At 37.0% G+C, this 25,117-nt stretch overlaps 1 protein-coding gene across 1 annotated transcript; it reads left to right on the top strand.

Annotated features, from left to right (window-relative positions):
- The first annotated feature begins 1,726 nt into the window (after positions 1 to 1,726).
- homer1b (homer scaffold protein 1b) lies at positions 1,727 to 24,585 on the top strand. Its single transcript, XM_016238318.1, has 8 exons — positions 1,727 to 2,120; positions 13,693 to 13,824; positions 15,416 to 15,508; positions 16,678 to 16,835; positions 21,905 to 22,061; positions 22,439 to 22,549; positions 22,666 to 22,746; positions 23,302 to 24,585. The coding sequence occupies exons 1-8, from the start codon at positions 1,845 to 1,847 to the stop codon at positions 23,488 to 23,490; spliced, it is 1,197 nt and encodes a 398-aa protein (XP_016093804.1). The 5' UTR covers positions 1,727 to 1,844; the 3' UTR covers positions 23,491 to 24,585.
- Positions 24,586 to 25,117: the final 532 nt, after the last annotated feature.

Here is a 25,117-nt window from a genome sequence, read left to right as displayed (position 1 = left end):
CAACATTTTAAGTGATTCACGTTTTCTTAGATTGCTCTGAGGGTTTGTGCTTTCAGAAACATTTTAGAATGGAATCGAGCGTTCATTTTCCTTTTATAAATTCAGGTTGTTCTGCCATCCTATTTTTTCTGTGTCGGTTGTTGACATTTAACCATGAATTGATTAAACATGAAATGCAAAAATCTTACCAAACAAGATATGATAATCATGTAATTTATACTGTTGGCTATTATGAAAATACAAAATTGTAACCTAATTTTGTCATATTTTCTGTGCTAATCATTTAAGACGTTATGTGTGACAGATTATATACTGGTCAAGTATGTACAAATTATTTTTCACTTCAGTCATTAAAAAAATAAAGCATTAATTAATGCACATCAATTTTTGTTGTAACATCACAGAATACTATTACAATTTTAAGCATTTTTATTGTACTTTGATAAATAAATTTGATTATTTTTTATGAATGACACCAAGTATGTTTGTCACACCATAAGATATACCTGCCCTTCATCAATTAAGCCCTTACCTACTGTGCATTTATTCTTCCCTCATGTCTCTGTCTTAGCTTACCATAGTAAAATTAGAGTATGGAAAGCACACTTTTTTTCGCTGATTTATAATATTCTTGCTTAATTTTGAAACATTTTAATTTTTACCCTGAAGATTTTCTCTAGTGCATCTTTAACTGATTATAAATGCTGTAAAAATGGTTGTTATTTGTTCATTTATGATACCTCATGCATTAACTAATGTTATCTAGTTATCTACCTTACTGAGAAGTGTCACAGTTCAGCTTTGGCTGTGTGGATGGTAATTGCTGGTAACATGTATGTATCACTTGGAATGAGGATAAATGTGTAATTGTGCTGAGAAGAATGAGAAAAGTTCAGAGTGAGACAGCAGTGTTCCTTTGTTCTCTTCCGTGATGATTGCCTATTATTCTAGAGAGTGATTATTCCATTCTGCTTGCGGTCCATGTGCTTTTCTGTTTTTTTTGTTGTCCAAGATGATGATAATGTTCGAATTTCACTGTGCATGGCCTCCAAGATGACTAATTTCTTAAAGGGATAGTTCACACAAAATGACAATTCTATTATCATTTACACACCCTCATGTTGTTCCAAACCTGTATGAATTTATTTCCTATGTTGAACACAAAAGAAGATATACTGAGAAATGTCTTACTGTTTTTAGTTGTTCGTACAATGAAAGTAAATGGTGTGTTGTTTTGGTCCCTGCTGACTTTTGTAGACAAGAATATTTGAAACCTTCTCTTAAATATCTCCTTTTGTGTTGCACAGAGAAATAAAGTCATACAGGCTTAAACATGAGGGTGAGTAAATAAAAAAATTATTTTCATTTTTGCATACACTATCTTTGTGAAGATTGTATTGTTGACTTTTGCGTTGTTAACGCAACCTTGAAATGCAGCATTGGAAAACTTGACTGGGGTGTTTATGAAATCCACTCATGTTCTTAGACTAAAAGAAGTCATGCACATTAGTTCATCTAGTATTTATGTTACCTATCTATGTGCGATTATCCGAGCTAGGCTGTCTGGGAAAAGAGCCCTGATATGCTCTTAGTGTGGTCCAACGTGTGCGAACATACTTCCAACAGCAACGATCAGGTCAATAGGGGTGGGACTGCACAGATTACTGCGTCCCTGACTATATTTAGTGTCCATCCCACACGGCCTCAGCCAAACAGCTGGCATTTCCATATCAGCAGGGCATTGAATGGTTGATTTGCACTGGTAGCAGGGCACCAATGTGTCTGACTGGTTAGGACAGACCCAGGTTTCCACCTGGGTTCAACCAGTGGTGATCAGCAGCAAGATGGAGGCTGAAGAAATGGTGATCAGTCTACCGGGCCGTTCTAGCGCACCTGGAGGAATTGGAGAGACGACGGTGCTCAGGCACAAGGAGGTTCACCACTTTTTCTTCCTACCTTTCAGGGAGCAGCCCATCTACAGCACCCGGGCACACATCTTCCAGATAGACCCCAACACTAAGAAGAACTGGATGCCCACCAGCAAGCATGCGGTCACTGTATCTTACTTCTATGACAGTACCAGGAACGTATACAGGATCATCAGCTTGGACGGATCAAAGGTAATGTGATGTTTTTTTTGTTCATTCATGATTTTTGGTACTACACTCTTAAAAAGAAACGTTCCTAATTGGAACCTATTGTTCTATGAAGAACCTTTAACATCCATGGAACCTTTCCATTCCACAATAGGTTCAACCCAAAAATTATTCTTTTATGGCATCCCTGTAAAACCCCCCTTTTGGAACCTTTATTTTTAAGAGTGTATAGGACTGCAAAGGACTTGGTGGAGATTAAAGGATTGTCTTCGGTCCAGGAAAAGCATCTGATAATGCTTTCCAAATCTCAAAAATAGAATGTGAGTTTGATGCATCAGTTGAATTAGCAGGACCCTTTTTTTTGCTCAAGAGAATTGAATATGCGCAGGACTGACCTGCTAGAGATTGCAATCAAACATATTCCCTTGGATAGGAGTGGATTAGTTCACTCTCCCTGTGGAGAGCAGCATGCACTTGAATTGGTCACTGCTGGGCATCCTTATACAGTGGATGTAATGGCCCAATAATCCAGGAAACATCAATAGACAGTAGAAATGACTCTACATCCGCTAGAGTAAGTCCATCCATCTTACCGTAGACTGTTTACTCTAAGACTTTCATAGTTTTACTCATTTATTTTGATGTAGATTATGTAATTGTCCACACTACTTGGAATCAGACCACTGCAGATCATGTACATCCACCATCCTCCTGAAAACTCACTGTTGATATCAGCCATATGGTTTTGTAAGCCAAATCACCAACCCTTGGACACAATTAATGTATGATTCACAAGCATTGCTCCTGCAGGAGTGGACACACTACAAACTATTGCTTTCAACCGTAACACCAAAATCTCCTAAACATTTTATGATTTGAAAGCCAATCACATGGAATGTTTCATATGCAGTCATAACCATATCCTTACGGCGGTTCCTAAGCTTCAGCAGAGGAGGATTTAAAATAGCTCCCACAGTATGTCTGAATGTGCTTGTGAGTTGGGATGCTCAACCCTCCCCTTAGCTTTTGGTTTCAGAGACAGAAATAACATGTGAACCAGTGCACTTTGCACTGTGACACCTACACAACCAAGCATACACTGTTTATCAGCAGTTGATCCTGTTTGATCCATATTGAGTTTGTGTAGGCCTTAAACGTACCATAAGGTCAACAATATGATGCTAATTTTTTGTCCAGATCTATAATTTATTCAAAAATACATTGAAATGCAAATTATAGCTACAGAGACTTGAACGCACCTCTTCTGTGATGAGCATGTTTTTAATTTCTAAATAAGATTCTTTCTGTTCCATTGCACAATGTACATGAATTAAAAAAATGTAGAAAGCCTTGATAAACTAATGGAATTGAGTGGACCCCTGTAGACACTGTGTGTCACAGTCAATAAGTCTCTGAAAATATCAGATAATTTGACCTTTTCATGCCAATCAATATAACCATATCACTACAATTCTTCTGTTTTCAAGTGTGATATGGTATTTTTAATGGGTAAAAATGCTTTTACAATAAAAAATAAATTTAAAATCCTATGTGAATGTGAAAAGTAACTTTGAGTGTGAATTTATTTATTTATTTATTTTTAATAAAGCACATTTGTGATGCAACTACTGCATCCCAAAGTGCTGTACAAGTGCGTGGACACTATTGTCATTTACCCATCCCATAACCTCTTTAACATACAGCATTTCATTGGTGGTTAAAACTCTACACTAGCGGTCTAAACTTAGGCATCTATCAACCAATAAGTACCAAAAAGTACCCCAAAAAATACCAAAAATACCATGGTCATTCAGTGGTATCATTTGAAATACTTTGGCGTATCATCAAAATACAAGGGTGCATAAATATGGTAACCATTTAGTATCATCAAAGTACTATGTTTTATCTTTTGATACGATCTATGTCCCATGGTACCACCCCCATACATTTTTGCAAATAAATTAGGTAGTGGTATTACAAAATATTGAGATCCGCAGTTGCATGCAGAATTATAATGCCTTTAAATGTTACTGTTCCTTATGAGACTGGGGCAGGGAATGGGGTCAGCGCAGCAGCTGTAATTAGAGTCTGGTCTCAAGTCAAGTCTGAGTCCTGCAGGGAATTTCAGTTATGGCTCACAGAGGCTGAAGGTATTAGCAGGATGCTACATTGATTGAAGAGCTCATGTAAAGCCTGACATGATATTTAAGCTCTGACCATGTCTGTGTTTTCTCCCTTTACCCCTATGCAATTTATTCTGCCTTTACTTTTGTATGACACAGCTGAATATGGTCCTGTCACTCTGAATGACAGGGACTTGTAACTAAAGCCTTGTCCTTATCTGAACCACTATTGACCTTTAATAGGCAGTAGCACAGCCAGCAGTAAGGTCTCTATCCACTGAGTGCTTTTCACATGATCTTAAATATAACTTCACTTGACAGTATTTGATCAAATGCAGTTTCAGTTTAGTTTGGACTTTTCTTAGAGGACTTTTCTTTTTCACATTTTTGCCATTTTATTAATAGAAACAATAACAAAAGCAGAAACACTACTAGTTGAACTATATCTTTTTAGTAGTATGCAATTACATAGCTTCGTCATTTTCAAAATAGTGAAGCTTTTCCAGTTACATGCAGCGTTTTAGCAGTAGTAGTGTAGCATCATCACTTTACACACTTCATCGTTGTTTTCAAACCGAATCGGTTTGTTTAAATGTTTCATATAAAATAACAGATTGAAAAACGATTAACTGATTCATCTATCGAGTCTCAGTGCGACATTATTGGTTCATCATGACAGCATACGTGTGACTCTTGTACACCCTAATTTATTTATGTAAAACTAAGTACAAAAGTTATACAAAATTTTCAGGGAAGTTATTATACCCTGTCTGAGCAAAGTCAGTTTTAGTCCAGTGCGATAACATCAACAGGAAAAAGGAAATCTTCTCTGGGTCAAAATGACCACAGCACAACATGAGGATATATTTAAAATGATATTTAAGTATCTTAAAGTCCCCATGAAATCAAAATGAAAGTTTCTTGGGTGTTAGTATCAATATGTTAGTCTTAAAGTTATCTATAAGGCAGTGTGCTCCAAAACAGTGACAAAATTCGCATTTATAAGATATAAGCATTCAAAGCTTGCAGTTTGTCACTTCCGATTTTTTTGACATCACATCGTACTTCATCTTCTCATCAAATCTTCTGACCAATCAAATGCTCTCTAGAATCCGAAGTGCCCGCCCCCTGCACTATAAATAGACGCTGAAGCTGTGGCTCAGATCGGTCGCTTGTTCACAGTGTAGTATTTCCTGTACGGTGAATGGCTGGAAGTGCACAATGTAGGTGATAGGGAACGATTCAGACAGTGTAAATATGCTTTGGATTGGTGCAAATGAGGTCTGGTTTCACGTTGTTTCACTTGAACCGCGGCAGCGCACACAGTCTGGTTCATTCATGATTTTTGGTACTACACTCTTAAAAAGAAACGTTCCTAATTGGAACCTATTGTTCTATGAAGAACCTTTAACATCCATGGAACCTTTCCATTCCACAATAGGTTCAACCCAAAAATTATTCTTTTATGGCATCCCTGTAAAACCCCCCTTTTGGAACCTTTATTTTTAAGAGTGTATAGGACTGCAAAGGACTTGGTGGAGATTAAAGGATTGTCTTCGGTCCAGGAAAAGCATCTGATAATGCTTTCCAAATCTCAAAAATAGAATGTGAGTTTGATGCATCAGTTGAATTAGCAGGACCCTTTTTTTTGCTCAAGAGAATTGAATATGCGCAGGACTGACCTGCTAGAGATTGCAATCAAACATATTCCCTTGGATAGGAGTGGATTAGTTCACTCTCCCTGTGGAGAGCAGCATGCACTTGAATTGGTCACTGCTGGGCATCCTTATACAGTGGATGTAATGGCCCAATAATCCAGGAAACATCAATAGACAGTAGAAATGACTCCACATCCGCTAGAGTAAGTCCATCCATCTTACCGTAGACTGTTTACTCTAAGACTTTCATAGTTTTACTCATTTATTTTGATGTAGATTATGTAATTGTCCACACTACTTGGAATCAGACCACTGCAGATCATGTACATCCACCATCCTCCTGAAAACTCACTGTTGATATCAGCCATATGGTTTTGTAAGCCAAATCACCAACCCTTGGACACAATTAATGTATGATTCACAAGCATTGCTCCTGCAGGAGTGGACACACTACAAACTATTGCTTTCAACCGTAACACCAAAATCTCCTAAACATTTTATGATTTGAAAGCCAATCACATGGAATGTTTCATATGCAGTCATAACCATATCCTTACGGCGGTTCCTAAGCTTCAGCAGAGGAGGATTTAAAATAGCTCCCACAGTATGTCTGAATGTGCTTGTGAGTTGGGATGCTCAACCCTCCCCTTAGCTTTTGGTTTCAGAGACAGAAATAACATGTGAACCAGTGCACTTTGCACTGTGACACCTACACAACCAAGCATACACTGTTTATCAGCAGTTGATCCTGTTTGATCCATATTGAGTTTGTGTAGGCCTTAAACGTACCATAAGGTCAACAATATGATGCTAATTTTTTGTCCAGATCTATAATTTATTCAAAAATACATTGAAATGCAAATTATAGCTACAGAGACTTGAACGCACCTCTTCTGTGATGAGCATGTTTTTAATTTCTAAATAAGATTCTTTCTGTTCCATTGCACAATGTACATGAATTAAAAAAATGTAGAAAGCCTTGATAAACTAATGGAATTGAGTGGACCCCTGTAGACACTGTGTGTCACAGTCAATAAGTCTCTGAAAATATCAGATAATTTGACCTTTTCATGCCAATCAATATAACCATATCACTACAATTCTTCTGTTTTCAAGTGTGATATGGTATTTTTAATGGGTAAAAATGCTTTTACAATAAAAAATAAATTTAAAATCCTATGTGAATGTGAAAAGTAACTTTGAGTGTGAATTTATTTATTTATTTATTTTTAATAAAGCACATTTGTGATGCAACTACTGCATCCCAAAGTGCTGTACAAGTGCGTGGACACTATTGTCATTTACCCATCCCATAACCTCTTTAACATACAGCATTTCATTGGTGGTTAAAACTCTACACTAGCGGTCTAAACTTAGGCATCTATCAACCAATAAGTACCAAAAAGTACCCCAAAAAATACCAAAAATACCATGGTCATTCAGTGGTATCATTTGAAATACTTTGGCGTATCATCAAAATACAAGGGTGCATAAATATGGTAACCATTTAGTATCATCAAAGTACTATGTTTTATCTTTTGATACGATCTATGTCCCATGGTACCACCCCCATACATTTTTGCAAATAAATTAGGTAGTGGTATTACAAAATATTGAGATCCGCAGTTGCATGCAGAATTATAATGCCTTTAAATGTTACTGTTCCTTATGAGACTGGGGCAGGGAATGGGGTCAGCGCAGCAGCTGTAATTAGAGTCTGGTCTCAAGTCAAGTCTGAGTCCTGCAGGGAATTTCAGTTATGGCTCACAGAGGCTGAAGGTATTAGCAGGATGCTACATTGATTGAAGAGCTCATGTAAAGCCTGACATGATATTTAAGCTCTGACCATGTCTGTGTTTTCTCCCTTTACCCCTATGCAATTTATTCTGCCTTTACTTTTGTATGACACAGCTGAATATGGTCCTGTCACTCTGAATGACAGGGACTTGTAACTAAAGCCTTGTCCTTATCTGAACCACTATTGACCTTTAATAGGCAGTAGCACAGCCAGCAGTAAGGTCTCTATCCACTGAGTGCTTTTCACATGATCTTAAATATAACTTCACTTGACAGTATTTGATCAAATGCAGTTTCAGTTTAGTTTGGACTTTTCTTAGAGGACTTTTCTTTTTCACATTTTTGCCATTTTATTAATAGAAACAATAACAAAAGCAGAAACACTACTAGTTGAACTATATCTTTTTAGTAGTATGCAATTACATAGCTTCGTCATTTTCAAAATAGTGAAGCTTTTCCAGTTACATGCAGCGTTTTAGCAGTAGTAGTGTAGCATCATCACTTTACACACTTCATCGTTGTTTTCAAACCGAATCGGTTTGTTTAAATGTTTCATATAAAATAACAGATTGAAAAACGATTAACTGATTCATCTATCGAGTCTCAGTGCGACATTATTGGTTCATCATGACAGCATACGTGTGACTCTTGTACACCCTAATTTATTTATGTAAAACTAAGTACAAAAGTTATACAAAATTTTCAGGGAAGTTATTATACCCTGTCTGAGCAAAGTCAGTTTTAGTCCAGTGCGATAACATCAACAGGAAAAAGGAAATCTTCTCTGGGTCAAAATGACCACAGCACAACATGAGGATATATTTAAAATGATATTTAAGTATCTTAAAGTCCCCATGAAATCAAAATGAAAGTTTCTTGGGTGTTAGTATCAATATGTTAGTCTTAAAGTTATCTATAAGGCAGTGTGCTCCAAAACAGTGACAAAATTCGCATTTATAAGATATAAGCATTCAAAGCTTGCAGTTTGTCACTTCCGATTTTTTTGACATCACATCGTACTTCATCTTCTCATCAAATCTTCTGACCAATCAAATGCTCTCTAGAATCCGAAGTGCCCGCCCCCTGCACTATAAATAGACGCTGAAGCTGTGGCTCAGATCGGTCGCTTGTTCACAGTGTAGTATTTCCTGTACGGTGAATGGCTGGAAGTGCACAATGTAGGTGATAGGGAACGATTCAGACAGTGTAAATATGCTTTGGATTGGTGCAAATGAGGTCTGGTTTCACGTTGTTTCACTTGAACCGCGGCAGCGCACACAGTCTGATCCGGACTTTGGCTCTGGTCCAGAGACGCGATCGCACGGATCATATGCGCGAGTCAGCATATATTAAAAACTTTTACAACTACATAGCCTCAGCATGATTATGACCACTGTTTTGTTTTACTAAGCGTTTCATATTGAATCTAGGGGGTAATCTATTAGACTGTGGCTGTCAAATACGGCATTACCGAGCTCAACGGCTCTGGCCCGAGCAGATATAAACTAATTAAACGCTATTGGCTATTTTAAAAGGGGGGCGGGGCTGCTCGATATGTCCCGCCCTCTCTTCCTGTTTCAGTTGAAATTACATCACCACATAGAATAATGCTGCGTGTTTCAAGGCACTTCAGGGGACCTTTAAATTTAGTCGATTTTAACTACTTTTTGGAAAGAAAATCTGTAGAAAAACGGATATTGTCCTGGCAGACATTATCAACCTGAAAACACTACACTATGCAATGTGTAATTCCAAATACAAAACACCTGTTAAAAATCAATATGGAAAATTCCTCCATATTAACACAGTACAATAGGGCGTATTTTTTACTTTGAGTATTATAGTAAATCAAACAAAGATTATTAGTTTTACAAGAAAATAATATTTTAGTCTTTCTACTTCAAAATTTCAGGTTTAATTTCACATTGTTACTTGCCATTTCTTTAAAGAAAATTAAGTTCTACACCAAGTTTTTTCATTGTATATCTTGTTGCTTGGGAGGTGACATGAAATGTCAGAAAAGTGCAAATATAATGCGCCGGACACAAACTTGCGTCGCTAACCGCCAGGCCGTGATTGTGACACCTTGCCCTATTTTAACTCCTGACAGATTGCAAAAGTGGCATGAAACAGACAGCTTCTTCCACCAACAGAGACGTTAGAATTAGCACTGTTCTTTGCTGCTGTCCACCCACTGTACAGCTTTCAGCTGTTCTCATGCAATTACAAGCCTGAAGTGAGTGATTATACAGCAGGATGCGTGGACTCTGATTAGAGCTCTAGCCGAGCCGTCTGCATCTGAAAATAAAGACAAATACCAGCTTCAACATACACAGAATTCTGCTAGCTGAGCAGCACATACACGAGAGCATGGAAAGGCTCAAACTGTGAAGTTCCTGAACTGGACTACCACTCATGCACATGCTTATCACTTCATTCAGTTTAGCCCATTTAATGTGTTCATTAAGCACAGCACAATCATCAGTCATGCTGATGCAGATTATCAAACACTAACATGGATTTGTTAGAAAACATTTAGTTTAGTTGTTAAGTAATTTGATTATTATATTTGTACATTTTCTGGAGAAAATAATGAGCTGCTTGCCCATGTACAGTAAAACTTGTTGCTATTATACTAGGGTTTTAATTTTTTTGTGTGTTGCTATGTTTGTTATGCTGCAATTCTAGGTGCTATAGTATTTGAAAGCACTGTTGATTTTATTTTTTACTTTATGTATTCCAAAAGCTCAGTTTCACCACTGATTATGTGCCTTGAGGGATCCACTTGGATTGAGGTGTGTCTGCATAGAGCACATTAGTGATTCAGAAGTGTTTGTCCCATTCATTTTCTTCATAGGCAATTAAAAAACGTCCTCAAAGATTTCTTGGAGGAAACCCAACCAGCTCTAATGTCAGTTACAACAATACATCAATTGTTTCTATACAATAAAACATTTGAAAAGATGACAGTACTTAATGTTTTTTTTTTTTTTAAATAAGGGAATTAATTACTCATCCCATTCATTGTGAATATTAATTTAAAATATAGTTCAAAAGTTTGGGGTCGGTTCTTCTTATAATTTTTTTTAAGAAGTCTCTTATTCTCACAAAAGCTGCATTTATTTGATCAAAATACTGTAAAAATAGTAAGATTGTGAAATTTTTTTAAAATTTAAAATAGCTGTTTTCTATGTGAATATATTTTAAAATGTAATTTATTCCTGTGATGGCAAATCTCAATTTTCAGCAGCCATTACTCCAGTCTTCAGTGTCACATAATCCTTCAGAAATCATTCTAATATGCTTATAATTTATTCATGTGATAATTTAATTCCAGTCGTCATTGTCATTTATATATGGAGGAATTGAGCAAAAAGTCATTTTGGAAATCTTTTTTATTTTTTTTTATTTTTTACAGGTAATGAGCATTTGAGTATTTGTCTGAAAGGATGCTTGTTTCAGAGTACTGAGAACTAAAATTAACTATGGACATGTGGACTATCACTTTTGAGCTCTGCTGTTGCACCGATTCCCATTACTATGGTAACAGCAACTTCATGATTGGTAGATCTCTCTTCAGGATTTTGTGTAATTTACCAGATATTCATTGCTTAAAAATTATATGAAATTGAAATCATGCTGATTTCTGGTTTCCACAGAGGCATATACCATCACTTAACAACCTCAGAGCTCATAGCACATTTGTTTTAAAAGATGTACAGTATGTGCAGTTGAAAATTAATGGGATTTTAACTTCCAGAACTCTACTGTTGTGCTCTGTAGGTTAACCTTTAATATCTGTGGGGATGCTAACTACTGGAAGTATAGAACAGAGGGAACAGCATTCATCCTTCCAGCCTCTCTGAGGGAATGATTGCATAACTTGTGTAACACACACACACACACACACACACACACAGGAAGCTGACAGTGGTAGCACTGTCGATTTTCTCTCTTGAAATTACACGTTTGTGCGTGGCCATTTGGCCTTGTTCTGGAAGTGTGTGGGAGTATGAGAGCGCTCGAGGCCTTTTATCCACGCAGTCTTCATGGATCGCTATGCTTTGTGCATCCATCTATTGCATCCATGTTTTACATTACCCATCTTAAAGAAGTACACTGCAAAAAATATAGGAGAATATGAGGCTTATAGTTAAAACAAGTCAAAAATATCTGTCACTGCAACAGGAAAAACACCATGACATGAAGGCTTACTATCGATGTAATTTTCCTGTTAATGCACATTTATGTACAGATGTTTAGGTCTTCCTTCAACTGGAAAACTGATACTGATTAAGAACAGGATTTTTTTTTGCTGTGAAGATGCCTGAATCTCTGGACGCTCAAATTACAATTATGTGATTTATTGCACAGAATGTTTAACATTCACAGTGCATCTCTTTCCTCTCTCTTATCCTTCTCCTTCTTTCCTCCCTTCTTATTTGCTCTCGGTTTCACACCCACACAAACACATTCACTGCCAGTGACTGTCGTCATTTCATCAATAACATTTCACAGGCTTATAACGCAGGAAATATCTTGAGATGTACTGAAGGCAGTTAAGTGTTTGTGAGCATACATTTCTGACCATGTCCTGACCATCTCATTTAGACATTTTTGAAACATTTTTAAGACGGACTGCTCACTATACAGCAAATAAGTGATTTAATTATTCCAGAATTGATCACTGATTGACTTTGAATGTCATCCTGGAGCTTCGTCATTAAATCCACACAGAATGTGCGGCCAAAGATTTCTGTTTAAACACCTGTCATTCATGATGTTCCACACATCCCCTGCCCTTTCACTCTCAGAAAAAAAGATAAAAAACTGTCACTTTTACCTTTTCAAAAGGTACTAATATGTGACATTTATGGGTAAATAAGGTACAATAATGCACCTTTTTAGTTTTTTTTACCATGGTATCACCCCAGAGACCACTTTATTCTTTTTTTTTTTCTGAGAATACTTTTTCTGTGAAATATTATATATTATATTATACTATACTATACTATACTACACTACACTATACCATATTATATTATATTATACCAAAGACTATAGAATACCCAAGATATGTCACTCGTATAGTTTTGAATGGGGAAAAAATGCATGCTCAATATGGACACTCTATCGAAGGAAGCCCCACCTTTTGTGTAAAAGAGCCAATCGCTAATCGGTAAAGCCAGCGCGTCACTGCAGCTGCCGAAGTCCCGGTTGCTATAGAAACAGTCGTGTTCTGAAACACACGCTCACTAGTAGATGATGATCTAGTAGATCTATCAGAATTAATGACAGAATTTACATTTTTGGGTGAACAAACCCTTTAAATGGACTTTGACTATACTATATTATACTATATTGGCTAGTTTGAGCATATTAATAAAAGCTATTACTTTCAACGTTTTTGTGAGAAAATGTACTATTTTAATGAATCTTGAAAAATTCTGCAGATTTTCCCTAAAATCTGTGCAAAGAATGTGAAATGACTTCTTTAGAATGATCAGCAAATGGTGAGGGAGCGGGATAGAGAAACATCCAATGTTATTTCATTATTGTTTATATACTATTATTTGTTAATTTTGAATTCACTTTTTTTTATATTTTCAGTTTTCGTTTTAATTTTTGTTTAGTTTTGTTATGTACTTTTGTAAATTTAGTTTTTAAGATTTCTGTTCAGCTTTAATTTATTTTTATAAAATGTTTTATTTTTAGTTACCAATAACAACATTTGAAATATCAAAGGCCATATTTGAACTTACTGACTTCAAGGCTACATCTCAGATAACAGATCTGCACGAATATGATGATACACAATGGATCACACTCTTTTACACACTATTTCTTGCTGGTTTTTGACCCAATATGCCAGTCAGTCCATGATGTAGACCCTATTTAGCCTATGGTTTGCTCTCTCAAGCTTTCGTCTTAAATGCTTCATGGCCAGATTGTTCATAGTAGTGCGCGCTTATGTTTTTAACAGGCTTTTCTAAGAAAGTTTTTTTTTTCATCTCACAGGCAATAATAAACAGCACTATCACCCCGAACATGACCTTCACGAAGACGTCTCACAAGTTTGGGCAGTGGGCAGACAGCCGTGCCAACACAGTGTATGGGCTGGGTTTCTCCTCTGAGCATCATCTGGCCAAGGTGGGTGGAAATCTTTCTCTCTCCTTTTCTCTCTCTTTCCGGTCTTGCTATCTCTCATTTTCTTCACTGTGTCTCTGGAGGTCTTGTTCTCCCTTTCTTTCGTTCTCTTCCACCCCCTTTGTTTCTGAGCTGGGGAACACCTACACACTGTGCCCTAATGAGGATCTGTGCAGTCATCGGTGCGTGGGAGGCTTCTTCTGTAGTGCTTTCCTCTCTTTCACTCCTTCTATCTCTCGCTCCTCTGCATTATGATGATGCATTGTCAGGAGCTGGGGGTTGAAAACCACACCACCTCCTCTCTCCTTCTTTTTCATTCTCTCTCGCTCTCCACTTTCTTTTGCTTTTACATTGCTTTTACTTTATACAAAGTGAATTATTATCGCCATTATTTATTTATCCTTTTGAAAATGCTGTGTTCTTTTACTCACCTTAATGTTATTTCTGATCCTTGTCACTTTATTCTATGGAACCAAAAATTGACGATTGAATGAGTTTTCTTCAAGAATATTCTGGCTACTCTTGGTGACGGGTACTGTCCCAGAAAATAAACAAATAAATAAGATAATAAGATACAACACACAATAACAGCATCATAAAATAGCACCGAACAAGTTATTTCTACTTGGTTTAACTTAAAAAATAAAAATAATAATAATAAAATAATAATGATATGTAACTTAAGTCAGATTAATTCAGTCATATTAAATAAGTGAACTGTCTTTTTAATAATAAAAGCCTCAGTTTTTGAGATACTACAAACCTTCTCTCTGAGATAAATTCACTCAGATTTTTTTATTTCAGTTTTAGTTTTAGTCATTTTAATTCTTTAACTTATTTCAGTTAGTTGCCAAGGAAAACTCAAGAAAAAGTTTAGATTTTTTAATATATAATTTTGATATGTTATTTAAATTTAGCTTCATTTTAAGTTTATATCTGAACTTACTAACTCCAGTCTCCAATAACAGATCTGTTTGAGTATGACGAGACAATAATGGATCACGCTTTTTCACACACTATTTCCTGCTGGCTGTTGACCCAATATGTCAAAGAGTCTATGTTTTCTGTTTTCCCAACAAAAAAAAAGCCTGCTGTAAACCTTCTCTCTCTGAGGTGTATTCACTCAAGATCTGATGTTTAAACATTATTAATGGAACACCATGGTCCATAGCCCTGACCCAAAAGTGTACAGAAACCTCCCTGCTGGATATTCAGAGGGAAATGCTGCAGTCCTTCTAGAGCTTTGGAAGCTTTAATGGGAGCAGTCTATATTGGGAACTGTGACCATTGCTCCTTTTTTTTAGCAGAGATACAGCATATCCACCCTAGAATAGTTCATCCATTTAAACACATAAACATGATATCCTTATTTCTGTCTCTATATTATACATTCAAAAGTCAAGAATTAATAGTCACAAGCATCAGGCTTTATTTAGCTAGCTTGACCATCAAGACTTTCTTGGTCGAATAAGCTTCAGCAGAAAGATCATGCTGGTTGATGTGCTTTATCAGCTGGACCAGCGAGACCAGCACCAAGCTAGCAGTCACTAAAAATCCACTTAATGTGATGATTAAAACCTGTTTCTCTTCTCAGTTTGCAGATAAATTTTCAGAGTACAAGGAAGCAGCCAGGATGGCCAAGGAGAAGTCTCTAGAAAAGATGGAGCTGGCAAGTTCGCCCTCTCAGGTATGTCCTGTAATGTCTGGAGGGTGGTCCTGTTGCATATTGTGTTTACATGGAATGAAGTTTGCTTGAATAATCTGTAATTCAAAACCTCTCAAAATTGTCATTCAAGGAGAAAATGTACAGTAATTGTAAAAATCCTAATCCGTAATTGTGTTTTGCAATCAGTATATTTTCCATTTACGATTTATTCTTATCAGTAAAGTCTAACCAGTAGAACAATGACCATAGGTGGAGGGTGAACCAACTCCAGGGTAAGGCTAAAAGCAGCCAAATGTATTAAACATCATAAACCCGTCTTTTTAGGCAAGGACCTATAGGCATGTCATGTAGGCTAAAAAAAAACGTTTAATGGGACTGAATTTGTATTTAACGTGATTACAGGTGCTCCCAAATATGATCTTAATAAAAACGTTAGAAATAGATAATTAGGCTATATAACGTCTCCTTTCCACGTTTATTCAAACAGCGAATAAATTATATATAGAAAGTAACATTATCACTAACATTGATCTATCACGAATTTAAGCACTCTCAAAACAACAAAACTATTGTTATAATCACTGAAACTATATACATTGTGAAATTAATCTCTTACTTACATTGTACGTCCATCTGCGCTTTGTTGTTTATGATGAGAGAATTCGCAAGAGTCCGGAATTCAGTCAGCGAGCGCGCGCGCACTCAACAAAACTGATCTGTTTCAACGACGACTCATCTGAACGCCTCTGATTGGCCATTGCATTCCTAAGCTCAACAGAATCGTGTGTGATTGGTTAAAATGTGCAACATTGTAAAAACGCCTAAAATGAAATACGGTGCAACATGAGCAGATCTTAATTTAATGCCGCAGTCGACACTGTCTATTCATATTCCCTTTGTTAGCAACAGACGTAATAGATTTAATTTGTTTGTCCAATTTAGTGGCATTTTTGCCCCAAGTCTAAGCCTTCCCCAGCCTTACACATGCTCCGCCTATGACAATGATGTCCGTAAAGACTGTTCACAACATTTCAGTCTCCAAGGGATATCCCGTGTCTCTGCGAAAAATGTAGTTTTCCTAAATCCCACCATTGTAATTAGCAGCTTAACGGTTATATGTGTAAAAGAAGATTATGTATTGAATATGTAAGAGTGTAACAAATAACCCACCGATTTATTGTGTTTCACAGGAATCGCCTGCCGACATTCATTCCCCTCTGACTCCACCCGTGACTGCGGACTTCTGCCGAATCAACGGCACTGGTGATGACGTCACTCTGTCTGACGTGTCACCGAATTCTATGCTCCAGTCAGACCTTTCCCCGACCACGCCGACCCTTGCACACAGGTAACTGGGGCTTAATGTCAAATCTTTTCAGAATTATGATATAACATGATTTTTAGTTTAATTTGACACAATAATTTTTTTCATTTCTGCTTAAAACTTTTACGTTTTTTAAGCTGATGCTAGAGATATCGACTCGAGGTATGGGTTGATGTCAGGCTATATTTGATATTTAACTCTGCTACTCACCCTCAGGCCATCCAAGGTGTTGATGAGTTTGTTTCTTCATCAGAACAGATTTGGTGAAATATAGCATTACATCACTTGCTCATCACTGGATCCTCTGCAGTGATCCTAAATTCACTTGTAGCATTTTAAAGGGGTCCTATTATGCTTTTTCACTTTTTCAACTTTAGTTAGTCTGTAATGTTGCTGTTTGAGCATAAAAAGATCGGCAAAGTTACAAAGCTCAAAGTCCACTTTTATTGAACAGAAATCACTTTTCAAAAACTACAACGAATGACTCGTTTGGACTACAACGCATATTTTCCGGGATTTGTGATATCACAAAGATCGACGAATGGGCCGAGACCTGGCTGAGCTGCACTACAGAAGGCAACGAGTGTTATCACTATGTCGGAGACACACTAGCTTGACCAAGGCAGACAAACTTAGAGTGGTTACAATCATCGGTTTAAATCACGCTCAAATTGATTTGATTTTGACGTAATATTTACACTGAAGCTGGCAGGTGGCTATGGTAAGGGGCATGTCATTTCCCGACCAGGCACCGAGTGCTGCCAATCACAACACACACTGGCCCAGCTAACCAATCACAGCACATTTCATATTTCAGAAGGCGTGCCTTCATTTGATACAGGAACTATATGAGCCGTTCATGCCAGACTGGGGAGAGGTGTTGTAATAATGTAAAATATGTGAAAAATAATGTGTTTTTCATACAACCTAGTATGAGAGCCTGTTCTAGTACACCCCCAAAACAAAATCAAGACTTTGTAAAAGAGCATAATAGGACCCCTTTAAATGATTGGTTTTAGATTTTAGTGTTTGATTTTTTTAATTTAGACAAAATATTAGAATTTTAATATAGGGTGTTCAATGCATCCCTAGTTTAATGAACGTTTTACTTAAACTTTTAAGTGAAAGTGGTGTCACAACAGTCACAACTTTATTGCGCTTTTTTCGACCACTTTTAAATTATTTACAGTATGAGCATTCAGATACTTGTACACAAGTATGTACTCAGCAGCTTTTTCAGTCTGACTGCAAAGGCAACGTTTAGAGCCCATTTCACCAAGTCTCTAGATGCTTGAATTTTAATTAGTTGAGCAATCCAGTGCTGCAGGTTCAAAAATAGCATCCCACCATTTCTTACATATGAGTGTTGAGGGGCTGGTTGGGCAGTTGCCACAGTGTAGTGAATTACATTTACAGTGGGGCTTAATATGAGACGTACACCAAAATGTGTGGTACACCAATCAATAGTCTTAAAACTTCATTAAGGACTGCTCTTTATGTGGTGTATGGAAAACAATCCATTTTATTGGTGACCTAAAATGTATACATTTAACAGAGAGGCACTGTGAGTCCTTTGAAATGATATGCATGTTGATTACTGGGCTGTTGGAGCTCTGAATAGAGGAACGATCAGATGGAGATTGTTTATTGATTCACATTCAGCAGGCTTGAAGGACAGTCACACTATGCTGTTTTTTGTAGTTATGTAATGCTGACAGCCATATGCTTCTGTGCACCTGCTTATATACAATGGCCCTTTAAAATAATGTCACTTGGATTGATATTTCATATCTAAGGCAATGACATGATATGTTTTAGAGTATAGCGTAAAAGTCCAAATACTTTTTATATATGAAATGAGACGCTTGAAAGACTTGAATTCAAATTATAATAATTTAATACATGAAAACAATATATTCATCACAAACACACATCATAAATATAATTTTAAGATTGAGAATGAAATAACATGCAAGGATAACAGTCCTTAAATTTGAGTTTTTAAATCTACAGTGATTTTGGTTGTTGACTAAACTATCAATTATATAGTGAAGTCTATAAAGTCACATTCAACAAATTCTTACGTTTTGCGAAATAAGACTATAGTGTCTCCTTTTTTTTGTTGTCTTAAAAATGACAACTGTTAAATGTAGAAGTCTATATTTAATTCTTGATTAAAAAATAAAGACTGAACAAACATTTAAACAAGCTATAATATACAACATATATTGACTTACCAGGCTGAAGTCCCGGTTTCTCTTAGCGTGAAGCTGAAAGACTTCACTCTCATCTTCTCTCCTCTCTTTCTCTTGCAGACGAACATTTCTTCTCCTTGTGTGCGGCGCTTTATAGCCGTGTGTGTCTTCAGCCCGTTGTGTCACAGCTTCAGTAGGAGTCAGAGCATGTGGGTTGAGGTGTTGTCTGGCAGAGCGGGGGTCGGGGAGGAGGCGATCACGTCAGCCGCAGCAGAGGTGGTGGCACTGGGGGAGATGAAAGGGAATTGGCATCGCTCCGTAGTGTAGGCGACAATGCTGAGGACTCTGTGCTGGTTCTCTATACGTGTCTTGAGCACATGTTGCGTGGTTAAGCTGCGGTGGAGTACGTGGTGGGAGGCAGAGGAGTGGGATGTGTGATGAGATGTTAAGAGGATGACAGCGGATGGGATTCCTCATAGTGTTTTAGAGATGTGGATTGGTTATGTGTTCGCTGGCCCTGTGACAGCATCATCGTTTCAGCATTTGAACGTGGTGGGAGGCAGAGGAGTGGGATGTGTGATGAGATGTTAAGAGGATGACAGCGGATGGGATTCCTCAGTGTTTTAGAGATGTGGATTGGTTATGTGTTCGCTGGCCCTGTGACAGCATCATCGTTTCAGCATTTGATTTTTTTTTTTTTGTCGGTGCATGAGGATCAGAACACATTGTAAATTTATGCTTGCTTTTGTTTGTCACTACATGAATAACACAGATGGGCTGATGAGAGATGGTCATTGCATAACCAAAGAATTAGCTTCTTTCTTTTGTCTTTAAGACTTTCTGTCTCTTTATAATCATTAGGTGACATTCTACTTTGATCTATTTCAGCTTGTCACATTCCATCAGTCTTTTATTGTAATATTTATGCAAATGACATTAAACTTGGATCACAGAGTTTGTAATAATCCTTGTTAATTGCTCTTGAACTGCGTTCAAGTCTTTGGGAAAATATAGAAAGGTCAAGTGAAAAAAACTCTCGTACCCGAATTCAGCTTTAATTACAGTCACGGTTAAACTGCCGTCCATTTCAACACACAGTCCTCATTATGGTCTACAGTCTTAAACTGGGGTCCGAGGACCATTTGGGTTGATGTTTTAATATACTGTTCAAACATTTGGGATTGATGATATTTTTAAATGTATGAAAGAAGTCTCTCGTGCACACCAAGGCAACACTTAATTGATGAAAAATTATGGCAAAGCTGAATTTTCAGCATCATTACTCCAGTCTTCAGTGTCACATGATCCTTCACAAATCATTCTAATAAGCTGATTTGATGATCAAGAAACATTTCTTATTATTTCTTTGTTTCTTTTTAAAAGAAAGTTCAAAAGAACAGTTTTGTAACAAATGCCTTAACTCACTTTTGATCAATTTAATGCACCCTTGCTGAATAAAAGCAATAAATAAATAAATAAATAAAAATCTTATTGATCCCAAAACTTTGAATGGCAGTACAAGATATTAAGATATATGAAATTACTGTTTAAGTCTGCTCTTTAAAAGCTAGTCAAAAATAATAAAATTTAATTCTATTCTATTTACAGCCCTAGTTTGTTTAAAAAATGTATGCATCTTATATTAGTCTATAACTCAGCTTAATACAAAGCAATATTCTCAAGATAATATTTTCAAAATTTGTGTTGGCTTCAGTACTGTGATAATATAAAAGCCAATTGTTCAGTTTTAGAAAACAGCATTTATAATACCATACTTAATATTTTTACACACAATATTTCAGTGATCCTCAAATCTGGCTCGTAGGGATCCACTTTCCTGCAGAGCTTTGCTCCAACCCTATAATCAAACAAACCTACCTGTGATTTTCTAATGATCCTGAAGACATTGATTAGCAAACTCAGGTGTGTTTGATTAGGGTAGAGCTAAACTCTGCAGGAAAGTGGATCTCGCGAGGCATATTTGAGGATCGCTGCAATATTTAAAGGGATAGTTCACCCAAAAATGAAAATTCTGTCATTAATTACTCACCGTTTCAAAACCCATAAGACCTTCGTTCATCTTTGGAACACAAATTAATATATTTTGGATGAAATTCGAGAGCTTTCGGACCCTGCATAGACAGCAACGCCACTACCACATTCAAGTCCCAGAAAGGTAGTAAGGACATCGTTAAAATAGTCCATGTGACATCAGTGGTTCAACCGTAATTTTATGAAGCTACGAGAATACTTTTGTGCACAAAGAAAACAAAAATAACGACTTTATTCATCAATTTCTTCTCTTCCGTGTCAGTCTTTGCCACATGTTCACGAGAGTACCACGGCACATGCGTGTGGTCGGTGCTGCTGACGCAGGAGCCCGCGTTCTGACATAGAACCTTCAACACGCGTTCACAACAGTACTACGACGCATGCATTATGTACAGCGTGAGTCTTACTCTGCTTGTAAACAAGCCGCAGCACATTGGGGTTCTACGTCAGAACGCCGGCTCCTGCGTCAGCAGCACCACATGCATGCGTCGTGGTACTCTCGTGAATGCACGGCAGAGATTCGGATTTCATCAAAAATATCTTAATTTGTGTTCTGAAGATGAACGAAGGTTTTACAGGTTTGGAACGACATGAGGGTGATTAATGACATAGTTTTCTTTTTTAGGTGAACTATCCCTTTAAGCCTTTAAACATGAAAATATATAGCTGCCTTTATATTTTAGGAAGAAGCTCCCTCACTGTGGAATGTTGGGATACTTATAGGGTACTAAGTTACTCTGATAACCCCTGGTCTATAGATTGAATCCCCAGTCTAAAATGGACATTAACAATAGGATATAAATCATTCAAGTTTGTTTTTAATGTTATTTTATTTTTGTTCTACAGCCCGACAACCAACAAACACTGGGAAGCAGAGCTTGCAACACTAAAGAGCAACAATGCCAAGCTCACAGCTGCTCTGCTGGAGTCCACAGCCAACGTCAAACAATGGAAACAGCAACTAGCAGCTTATCAGGAGGAGGCTGAAAGGCTACACAAACGGGTGAGGAGGGGAGGGTTGACCTTTACCATTTGTAACTCCATATCACGAACATACTATCCTGGGGTTCAGTAGATCTAGTCTAGTCTTAAACTATAGCTAAAACTATTGGCTTATTACAAGTTTGATGGAGTGTTCACACTCACCATGGTTTAATTTAGTGTCTGTATTTTCATTGGTCATGACTGTTACCGTTTTGTCTGTTTTTGTCACATAAAGTTCACTTAAACAAGGCTGAACTTTTTTTTTCATGGCTTTACCAACTGTCATAGAAAGAAAAAGACTTTGCCAAGTCACTCTAAATGTTAATGCCCCTTAAGTTTAGATCTTTGTAACTAAATTTATGACAAGCAACAACATTTTTTTTCTTCTGTCTGCAGGTTTCAGAATTGGAAAGCCAGAGTAGTCAAACCAATGTGATCAAATCCCAGAAAACGGAGCTGAACCAAACAATAGAGGAGCTGGAGTGCACATTAAAGGCAAAAGAAGAGGTACTTGTTGTTATTATGTATGGTCATAATATAATGCATTCATTCATTCTCAGTTTATTAGCTCTGCTAGATTCTTCTCTGCTATTTAAAACATCTTTCCTGTGTGTTCTTCTTAGGAAATGGTGCGATTGAAAGAAGAAGTAGAAAATGCAAAGCAGCTTCAAACTCAGAAAGATGAACTCACCAAAAAGTTAGAGGTACGGACTGTCCTAAAAAATGTACATATATATATATATATATATATATATATATATATATACTCTTTTTCTTATGCTTTGTGCTGTAGGCAAGTAACTATATATATATATAAAAGTTTGGGTCAGTGTGTATTTTGAACGAAATTAATATGTTTATTCAGCAAGAAAAATTTGAATTAATCAAAAGTAAAGACATTTATAATGTTACAAAAGATTTCTGTTTCAAATTGCTGTTTTTTTTTCTATTCATCAAATAATCCTGAAAAAAATGTATCACGGTTTCCACAAAAATATTAAGCAGCACAACTGTTTTCAGCATTGATAATCAGAAATGTTTCTTGAAATTAGCATATTCGATTGATTTCTGAAGGATCATGTGACACTGAAGACTGGAGTAATGGCTGCTGAAAACACAGCTTTGCCATCACAAGAATAAATTAAATTTTAAAATATATTACAATAGAAATCAGTTATTTTAAATTGTAATAATATTTCACAAAATGAATGCAGCCTTGGTAAGCATAAAAGAATGAAGAGACATGGTGTGTGTTACAGGAGACAGACTTGCGGAATAAGGAGTTTGAGGAACAGTTGGCTGATCTGGAGCAACGTCTGGAGTCAAGTCAAGTGGACCAGGAGAACCTTCGCAAGAACCTCAAAACCCTGCTGGAGATTCTGGATGGAAAGATATTCGAGCTGACAGAGCTGAGAGACAACCTATCTAAGCTCATAGAGGACAGCTAGACTCCTCCACCTCTCGCCTCAAAACATGACTTTGATGCCACTTTACGAAATACACAGCATCCGATTCAGGCCAAGAGAGTCTGATGTACTTTCGAGCAACACCTCGACTGTAGGACTCTCTTTCACTCACTTACACGGAATGGTTAACCTTTGTTTGCACTTCATTTTGTATTTTTGAGGTGGGTTCATTCTTTTCAGTGCCATTGCAACCTACCGAATTTTATTGTCAACAATACACCTGTACTTTTATCGATGTTTCCTTGAATTTTCCCTTGAAATAAGCAGCCTGCAAAGAACATGGTTGTATATAGGCTCCTACTTTTTAAAGGTGCTGGTTTCGTGTGCCTGGCTGTTGGCGTTAATGGACGTTTCTTATGCTGCTGAGGACATTACATGAATTACACTGACTGGATCTTCAGTCGTATTTTAAGACTGGATATTCAGAGCCATATGTTGTAGCCAAATGTTATTGGCTTGCCTCTTCCCCTTCATGGAAACTGCCTCATAGTTCAATCAGTCAAAGTTTCAGGATACTCAACCACTGACCTAAAAAGCTCTTGACATTTAGCAGACTTTGAGATGTAGATGTGGCATATGCTTTAGGCCTGTAATATACACTGAGCAATATTAGTGTGAGCGTCTTGTATGCCAGATTAGTGCAAGCCACCTCAAAGCATCCGTCAGGTACTTAAACAGTCGATGAACAGGATCAATTTATGGCCTGTCATAGGTAAACTCTGGATTTCTCCAATGACCAGTGTAATGCTTTTGGATCGTATTGGCCTTATAATAACCCGTATCTATACATTTTTTCAGGATTTTCTTGAAGACGAAGATCTTCCTTTGTTTGTTGACTTACCAAATGCAATTATGTACTCGATTCCTTACGATTTTCAATAACAATATAAGTGTAATATTTAAAAAGTCCATACTGCTGATGGGTATTATGATACATAGATCACTGTCAGTATGATTGTATTTATATGTGGGAAAATTCGGTTTTAAATTTCCCAATGTTAATAAAGACTATTTAAAGATATGTCGCCACACTGTTCTTTAGAAATGAAGAGAGAGAATGACAGCATGACTCATCGAGGTTTTATAACATTAAGACCCACAATCTGAGAGAGAAAAATCTATTTTCTCCTCTTAGAGCGATTTGCATTAAGACAGGCCTGTTATTTAAATTCACAGAGACCAGAACAAAATTTGGGCTCAAAGAGTAAGCTATGCCGCAGAGGATCCACAGTGGGCCTTCCATTGTCGTTTAGGCCCCACGAGAACATTCCTGTTTTTTTTTCTCCAACGCCTGTATAAAGTACACTATAGCAACATCAGAGGAACAGAAGAAAAGGAGTGGGAAAAAAAACCTTAATCCAGTGGCTCTCAACATTTTTGACTCAGGCCCATTGTCCACAACAATATTTTTAGGCCCCATGATTTTGTGCAACTATATATATATATATTATAATTTCTACCCAATCAAATATTTAAGCGGTTTGCATAAATGTATATTCATCATAAAAATGTCCTGTTTTAAAATTAGGCTTCCCTGATATATCAAGGTGTTTTAAGACAATGGCAATAGTCCTTCAAAGATAAAAAAAATCCTTGTTGAGGGGGTGAG

Source organism: Sinocyclocheilus grahami, unplaced genomic scaffold (genome assembly GCF_001515645.1).
Source record: "Sinocyclocheilus grahami isolate Dianchi unplaced genomic scaffold, SAMN03320097.WGS_v1.1 scaffold535.1, whole genome shotgun sequence".
Taxonomy (NCBI): Eukaryota; Metazoa; Chordata; class Actinopteri; order Cypriniformes; family Cyprinidae; genus Sinocyclocheilus; species Sinocyclocheilus grahami.
This window is presented reverse-complemented; position numbering and strand designations above follow the sequence as displayed.